At 54.3% G+C, this 8921-nt stretch overlaps 1 protein-coding gene across 1 annotated transcript; it reads left to right on the plus strand.

The window, feature by feature from the left end:
- The first annotated feature begins 734 nt into the window (after window positions 1-734).
- Window positions 735-8248, plus strand: EGR3 (early growth response 3). Its single transcript, XM_035139839.2, has 2 exons — window positions 735-1515; window positions 3811-8248. Exons 1-2 carry the CDS (start codon window positions 1356-1358, stop codon window positions 4893-4895), a joined length of 1245 nt encoding a protein of 414 aa, XP_034995730.1. The 5' UTR covers window positions 735-1355; the 3' UTR covers window positions 4896-8248.
- Window positions 8249-8921: the final 673 nt, after the last annotated feature.

Raw genomic sequence — 8921 nt, forward strand, 5'->3', positions numbered from 1 at the left:
GAGGCTGGCCACAGGTCCATCCCTGCTTTTAGCGAGCCACAGGTCCCTCATACCTGCTTTTAGGCCACACTGGGCTCCTTTGGAGCTTAGCGGGATAGGGGCGTTGGGGTTTGGGTGCCTCAATGGCGCATCATTACCGACTGCCCCGCGTTTAGGCCTATTCGGTCTATGGTGCGTTCTGGGGGACCTGCAGGGCAAGCCTCAAAGGAAGGACTTTTGCTGTGGCTGGAATGGGGTCCTGCCGGGGCGGCGGCGTCCGGCCCCTCCGGCTGCTCGTCTTCTGCGGAGTGGCGCCTTCTTCGCGGCTCGGATCCCGCGGCGTGCGCACGGGTCTGTGGATCCAATCCAAAGCCCAAGAGGGCAGCTGCAGCACAGCGGAACTGTTTAGCAATGAGCGCTGTGAAAACAAGGACGCGTGTCTGTCTGCTGCGGAGGCGCTTTATCCACCCCCCCTTCCTCCTCTTCCTCCCCAAAGACGAGGACGAGGTAAATAATGCCCGAGGAAGCGCGCAGGGGGCGTGGGGCGCTTGCCAGCCCGTGCCCTTCGCGGGGAGGGGAGAGGCAGGTCCTCCGCATGGCGATGCTTTGAAAGCCAGGCAAGCGCGTGGAGCTGAGGGCGGCCTCCGGAGGGGGCCCCGAAGCGGCGACCCGCCCTTGCCCCCAGGCAAGGGGGCCTGCTTCTCCCGGCGCCTTGGCAGCAGTGGCTGCAGGAGCGCGGCCCGGTCGGTGGCCGCAGCGGCGGCAGCGCAGAACTCTCGCTGGCTTCCTGCTTTCTAAACGTTCCATTGTGAGGAGCTTCCATTGTGACGTCTCGGCTTCGGCGCCGCTTTATCTGTCCATATATGGGCAGCTACGTCACGGAGCTTTCCCGTCGCTCACATAAATAGGCTGGCGGATTTCCCTAGCTGAGCATTTGGGCTGCAGTGAGGGAACCTGCTGAACGAGCGAGAGAAGAAGGCAGGGAAGGAAGAGCGAGGCCGGGGAGGAGGAGGGGAGGCAGGGAGGGATTAAAGACTCCCACCATCTTCTGCCATCACATCTGCAAAGCAGATCGGGACTCCCACCTCCTCCTTTCAGGAAACACCTCCGGGGATCCACCGAGGATTGCGCGCCCCCACCGACCACCCACCTTCCCACCCTCCTCCGCCAACTGGCCCCCTCCCCCGTGGCCACAGCACCTTCTTTCCTCCCCCAGCAGCGCCCCCCTCGCCGCCGCAACTTTTCTCTCGCATGGTCTCCTTCGCACGGATTTGCCACGCGGATGCCGCCTTGTCGGGAGCGGAGCTCGGAGCCGCTTTGAACCCGCCGCCGAAGCAGCCGCCGCCGCAGCCTCCTTCTGCTCTTCCTCCAGTGCTATGACAGGCAAACTCGTGGATAAGCTGCCAGGGACCATGAACACTTTGATGAACCAGTTGTCTGACAATTTGTACCCCGAGGAGATCCCCAACTCTCTAAACATCTTCTCCAGCAACGGCGAGGCGTCGGTGGCTCACTATAATAACCAGATGGCGACAGGTAAAGAAGGAAGGGGGAGGGGGCGTGTGGCGGTGGGGAGGGAGGGGGCGAAGCATGTCGCTCTGTCGGGGTTGGGTGGGCGGGCGGCGAAGCCTTCGCCGGCAAAGAGAGGCCGGAGCTGAGCCTGTAGATCTGCCCCTACCCCCCCCCCCCATCTCCCATCCATCCCTCCACCTTCTCCTCTGCGCGCTGGAGCCATTGCTGCTGCCGCTGCGCTGCCGGGCTCCGGAGGAGAGGGGCAGGCAGGAACTCCCAGCGGGGGGAGAAGCTGGAAGGTACGGTGGGGAAGGGGCTAGCAGGTTGGGCGAGCGAGCGAGGTGCCGCTGGAAGCCGCCCTTCTCCCTCGCGCCCCTTGGACTTTGCCCTTTGGAGGCCTTGCCACGGGTCTCTCGGGCGTGTGCCGGTGGCCGTGGGGCTGATTCCGCGAGTGTGTGTGTGTTTGTCTCCCCGTGTGTGTTAGTCCTTGTGCGTGTGTCTCTGTCTCCCTCTCCGTGTGCTGTGGCTTCTCTGTGGCACAGGCTGCCATCGCCGCGCGGGCACCCCCCTCCTCCCTGTGCACACGCACACAACCCAGCACCCCCTCATTCTCCTGCCTCTTTTTATCTATACGTATACAGAAATCATGTCGGAACGAGGAGCGGGTGGGAGCGGGTGAGAGGGATCTTCTTTTTCTGTTTCCCAACGTGGGGAGGTTTCTCCGAGGAGGATTCCTGGAGTCGGAGAAGGGGGTAGGCAAAGAGGAGAACTGAGGTTGGGGCCAGGAGAGGAGGGGGTATCCTCGGCCTCCACCTCTCGTGCCGGAGCCTTCCGAGGCAGGTGAAGTTGGGTCGGCTCTTTCTGGACGCCGCCAAGGAAGTGGAGGGGACGCTGGGCACCGGCGCGGACTGCGCCGGGAGGCGAGAGTTCTGCGCGCTGGGCTAGAGCCCCTTTTGCTGCAAGCGTTGCTGTGAGAGCAGACCCGGTTGGGTTGTGCCTGGCCTCACCTGCGCAAGCAGCGCAGGGCTTTTAATCAACCAACACTCCCCCTCACCGCCAAGTCCCAAACCCTCCTCTCCCCCGCCACCCCGAAAAGAGAGAGAGAGAGAAAACACCCTCCCCCTTATATTTTTCATAACTGGTCTCGACGCAGAAATCACGGCAAGTTTGTAAAGCTCTGCTGGAAGTCCCGGTCTGCGTCGGTGGGGTGGGAAAACGCCTGGAGAGCAGCAGAGAGAAAGAGAGAACGAGAGGCAGACCAGTTCGCTCTTGGCAGCCTGAGCCTACCTGTAACTTCAGGTACCTGCTTCCTCCTGACCCCGCTTCTCCTCCTCCTGCTCTTGCTCCCTCTCCCAATCTTTCCCCCTCTCTCCCCGGGGTTGTGTTCTCGTCGGAACTCTTCCTAAGTACACAGACACCCGACCTGCGTTGCCCGATGCCTTGGAGACTCAAGTACGTAGGAAACTCGGAGGCTCGTCCTGCGGCTCCGGCAATGGAGTCGCCTCCGTGGTCCCCTTCCCAGGGTTCCCACGAAGATGGCCTGTGCAGATTACGTTAGCTGCTTGTGTGTGCGCGCTTAGATATTCTCTCGCGCATGTGTCTGTCTCATCTGAGTGTGTGTATGTATGTCGCTAACATGTGTGTTTGTATATGCTTGCATTTCGTACCCAGGCAAGTGCCACAGTTGTATGTTGTTGCGAATCCTACCGTTCCAAGTGCGTGAGCGCGCGCACATATGGCGGTGCACATGTATGCCGCCCTATATGTGCGTGTGGTGCGCGTGCTGAAATCGTTACAGACACATATCACATATCTGTGTGTGAGCTGGTGTGCTTGTGTGCATACATGGCTATGTAGAGATGCACAGTCCAGACTCCTTGGAAGTTAGAGCCTCAGTTTCCAGGCACTTGTTGGGCGTGCGGGCGGGGGATCAGCCCTTGATCGGGTTTTGTGTGCCCCTCCCCTGTAGGATCCCGATCTTTGAGCAGATCGCTCAAGGGCTCCGCCTCCCCGGCCTCCCGACGGCGGCTCTTTCCCTGTGTCTGCACCTGATCTGTCTCGTGTGCAAGACCATGTGCTGGAGGCGGCGCTGCTCAGCTTCTGCCCGCGCCTTCCCATGGCTTTGCAGAATTCGGACTTCCAAACGGGGGGAGGGGGAGAATCCCACCTACGCCCAATGAATTTCCCCCTGTCTAAATAAGGGCCCCTTCCCCGCAACCCGAAGACTCCCCCTGCCCCGCAATCGCTGACCCGTTTTCTTCCTTCCTTCCTTTCCCCTTTTCTCCCCGCTCTGGCTTCTCTCCTTCTCGCCCTCCGCAGATAATGTTATGGATATTGGCTTAGCCAACGACAAGTCCGGCCAAGACCTGTCGTCGTATTCGGGCTCCTTCCAGCCCGCCCCGGGCGGCAACAAAACTGTGACCTACCTGGGCAAGTTCGCCTTCGACTCGCCGTCCAACTGGTGCCAGGACAATATCATCAGCCTGATGAGCGCGGGCATCCTGGGGGTGCCTCCGCCGCCGCCCTCCTCCAGCGCGCAGGCCTCGACGGGCAGCATGGTGCAGGTCCAGAGCCAAGGCGACGTCGAAGGCATGTATCCAGCGCTGCCCCCTTACTCCACCTGCAGTGACCTTTACGCGGGCGAGCCGGTGCCCTTCCACGACCCGCAGGGCAACGCCGGCCTCTCCTACTCGGCGCAGGATTACCAAGGGGCCAAGCCCGGCGGGGGCGGCGGCGGCGGCGGGGGCGGCCTGGAGAGCAACCTCTTCCCCATGATCCCGGACTACAACCTCTACCACGGGCACCCCAACGACCTGGGCAGCCTCCCGGAGCACAAACCTTTCCAGAACCTGGACTCGATCCGGGTCAACCCGCCGCCCATCACCCCCCTGGAGACCATCAAAGCCTTCAAGGACAAGCAGATCCACCCGGGCTTCGGCAGCCTAGCGCAGCAGCAGCCCCCGCTCACGCTCAAGCCCATCCGGCCGCGCAAGTACCCCAACAGGCCCAGCAAGACGCCCCTGCACGAGCGGCCGCACGCGTGCCCGGCGGAGGGCTGCGACCGGCGCTTCTCGCGCTCCGATGAGCTGACGCGGCACCTGCGCATCCACACGGGCCACAAGCCCTTCCAGTGCCGCATTTGTATGCGCAGCTTCAGCCGCAGCGACCACCTCACCACGCACATCCGCACGCACACGGGCGAGAAGCCCTTCGCGTGCGAGTTCTGCGGGCGCAAGTTCGCGCGCAGCGACGAGCGCAAGAGGCATGCCAAGATCCACCTCAAGCAGAAGGAGAAGAAGGCCGACAAGGGCTCGGCGGCGGCTGTCAGCGCGCCCGGGGGGGCCGGGCCCGGCGGCTCGCCCGCCGTCTCGTCGCTGGCCCCCGTGGTCACCACCTGCGCGTGACGCTGCTCCCGCCCCGCCGAGCCCCAGTGCCTCTCGAGCGCTGTCTTTCGTGCCCACCTGGCGCAAAACCCGCCGAGCAGCAGCGGCGGCGGCAGAAGCTGTTGGCCTCCCCAGGCTCCCGCGAAAGGGATGCCTTTGCGCGCAAGCCTCTCGCCGCCTCCAAGCTGGTGGTGGGAGGAAGCCTTGAACTTTCCGCCGGATCGTCTTGATTCTCAGCGGCTTAGGAGAGGAGGGCAAGCGGGGACAGAGCCTCTTCTCCCGGAGGAGCTGTCCTGGGCATGGGGTGCGTGGGGAGGGAGCTCCGTCTGGCACGTGTGAAAGGGTAGCGGATGGACACGGGAAAACTTCCCTGGATTCCTCTCCCCCCACCCCGACAGATGCCCTTCCTCTGATCTTCCTCCTTTCCTTCTCCCTCGATGGAGGGGGGCACCAAAGTGAAATGCGTGCTGCCCGTGGAGACGGTGTGTGCGTGTGTGTGCGCGTGCGTGCGTGTGTCAGCCTCTTGAACTGAACTTGGCTGATTTTAGCCGACAGTTAAGTTTTCCGTCCCCTGTGCACCGTGGAGAGGAGCCCCCCCACCAGAGCCTTTCCCCCCCGCTCCCTTCCTAGTCCCATCGCCCTGGAAGAAACTGGGTGACTTTTGCAATGGATGGCGAGCCAGTCAGTCCCTTATAGAAATGCGCTGCGGCTGTGCTGCCTCGTGTCTTGGTCTCCCTCTCGGAGTGCCAGAGCAGCCTTGCTCTCCTTTGCTATGACTGGGGAGCAACCTGGGTGATTTCTGGCTTAGAATCATAGAGTTGGAAGAGACCACAAGGGCCATCCAGTCCAACCCCCTGCCAAGCAGGAAACACCATCAAAGCACCATCAAGGCTTTTTCACGTGGAGAAATTCCTTCCTCTCTCTTTTTTCTTGACAATTAAACCCCCTTTCCCGTAAGTCTTCCTCTTGCTCACTTTTATTCCTCCCTCCCCCATCCCTCCAAAAGTATTACCCAACCTCCTCCAAACCCGTAAGAAAACCAATGACACTCCCGCCCGCTGCCCCAAACACACGCCTCTCCTTCGGCCTCCTCTTCTTCCACCTTGGAAATGAGCAGGGCTTTCCAAAACAGTGTCCGGCCCTTCCATGTCACTCTCAGCTTCCTAGTGCAGAGTGATTGTAAATAGCGACCACAGCAAAACTTAGTCTGGGTGTTATTATATAGCTTTAAGAATTGTTGAGGGTGGGGGAATGAAAGAGAGAAAGGGGCAGTAACTGGGGGAACTGGTGCAGGCACTTCAAACTTTATTTCCTCCAAAGGAGGAGTTGGGTGGAGAGAGATAGAATGAAGAAACATGGATTTATCGATCCCTTTGATTGAATTTGTCACACCAAGCCCACCTTCTTGTCATCCGCTGTTGGCAGCTCTGAATGTAGCGAGAAAATGGGGTTGGAGGGAGTCAGGCTCCCCTAACTTGAATGTACAGTACTTACTGCTGAGGATCCCTATTCACTTTTCTCTGAGACTAGGCTACTGTTGGGAGTGGAAAAGGCAGGAGAGTTTACAGGGTGTGTCTGTTTCGAGGGTCGGTGTGTGTGTGTGTGTGTGTGTGTGAATGCATGGTAGATTCAGATGAACTATTTAAGTGTTCATAAGACCCTTAACAAACGAATGGGAGGTGGTATAGCAATTTCCAGGTCATTTTAGCTCACCCTGGGGGATGCCATTTTGGGAAAGAGGGCTAATGGGCATCAATTTGGGATGCGTTTTGTTTTGTTTTTTGTTTTTTTTAGCACAAGGACAATTATTTTCAGAAATGCAGAAAACAGTGTTTTAAATGCGTACTTTTTATAATGTGATTTTATTGTTTTGTTTTGATTTGATTTGGGGGCTCACTTAAAATAAACAGGGGTGGGGAGAGAAAGCAGTTTGCCTTTTTTCCTTTACTCCTTCTGGTACGTGCATGTCATTGCATGTCTTGCTTTGTTTTTCTTTTCTTTTTTTAATAAAACTGCTCAGATATTTAAGCAAAACAATGATGATAATTATAAAAAAAAAACTTGTTGCCAAAAGGTTGTGTTTTATCCAGGTTTGATGTCTGCATGTTAAAAAGAAAATTAAAACAAACATTCTCAGAGAGAGAGAGAAATGCAGTCTATGTGAACTGAAAGAAACAAAAATCAGGTTTATCTACAAAAATCTTAGGGGATGATATTTTTTGAAAGACTTTTGTATAAAGTTGAGTACTTAGGGAAAAGAGACAAATCAGATGTAATATATTTTGTGGATGTTTTTATTTCTTGGATTTATAGTACCTTATACTAAGGTTAAAATGCTTGATATTGTGAAAAAAGTGATAATTTTCACACACATTTCATTGGCTCATTTGTCATGTAATGCAAATATGATAGTTAATGCATACAGCATTTTAAAGGGGAAAATCAGAAATATTGAACTGATGTATTGTTGTACCATTTGCACTGTGAGCAAATGCTAATGCAGTAAATATATTGTGTTTGCTGACAATCAAATCCTTGTAGTAAATATCATTATTTATTTCTTTTTAAAAATCACTGTGTGCATATTATGTTATACATTCTCTGCTTGGGGGGGGGGGAATCTAATATATCAAGGAAAAAGAAACTGTTTACTTTAAAGGGATTAGGCATTATGAATCCTTGTAGATCTGATACGGAAATGTGTTCTGGTACCATACAGAAGTTTGCACCTTGTTTGAATTTCTTTTTGGGTTAATATATAGGGCTTGGAAGTCAGAATGGCGGCACCTTGACTTTTAACCCGTCTTGGTCTTGTGCAAAACCTCCCTTAGCACAGCAAATCACAAGAACATTTACTTGGAATTAAGCTCCATTGAAATCAAGGGGACTTATTTCCAAATAATTTAGTTTAAAACTGGACCCAATTGCCTGTTATTTAAGCATGCACTTTAGATGGTGTTATCTGTGTTTGGCCTCTGCCTCTTAATGTTTCCTCCTGTGTTGTGCTTGTGATCTTATCTTCACTGTTCTAAAATGCTATGGGTACTTTACCAGAATCACACTCACGGTGGGGGCCCCACCCCATTTCCATTTTATTCCGAAAACTGAGCAGCCACGTCCATATAAATGTTAGGTAATGACTGTACACTTATTGCTCTCCATTTAATGCAAACATTTACATTGTGACAAAAGAAGCATTTGCACTAACTCAGATGAAGGAGGGTCTTAATGGCTTAGCTGTTAATGCTCTGTCTCCTTCCCAAAGCCTCATCACTTGAGGTAAAGGAGGGAAAACAGAAAAAAAGGAATGCATTTGTGGCATGGCATGTATGGCTTAAAACATTGTTTTTAGGAATAGTAGTGGTAACTAAAAGGATGGTGTAGAAAAATATGTTCATAGAAAACGGTAAGGAACTCAACAGACCTTCTAAAGGATAGGTACTATCTAGTGTTATAATCTTCACACACACAATATATATATATATACACAGTGTGTGTGTGTGTGTGTGTGTGTGTGTGTGTGTGTGTATGCACATACTACCACCATTGATGGGTCCTCTTGGCATACATATCAATGGAAGTAGTATTTCATTGTTTTTGTTAGTGTTTTATTACTCAGCTCTCCCATCTTTTGGGAAACAGCAGAGGGTAAATTTGATGGTGGTAGCTGATGTTTCTAGATAGGGGTCTACAGACCAGCTCATCTCTCAAGGGCATTTGTTTCATGGGGATCGATCAGCTAAAATCTTACTCTGGTCAGATGGAATCTGAAATGTGCTTATTTCCTGAGTCTGAAATGGGCTTATTTGAACCATGGCAAAAAGCTTTTCCTTGAATGCTCCATTTCAATATGGAGGCAAGAATGATGCATGTCTGAATGCTGCTGTCATGGAGGGGGGCGGGGTTCAAAATCCAGCCCTTTAGGAACATACCGTAGACAACAGACTTCTCCCTGACAAACCCTTCTCCCTGACATGTTAGCATTTGTGTGCATGGTGACAGCTCTTTCTCCCCCTCCCTGTCTTTTGGAGATGCATTCATAAATGA

Source organism: Zootoca vivipara, chromosome 15, assembly GCF_963506605.1.
Source record: "Zootoca vivipara chromosome 15, rZooViv1.1, whole genome shotgun sequence".
Taxonomy (NCBI): domain Eukaryota; kingdom Metazoa; phylum Chordata; class Lepidosauria; order Squamata; family Lacertidae; genus Zootoca; species Zootoca vivipara.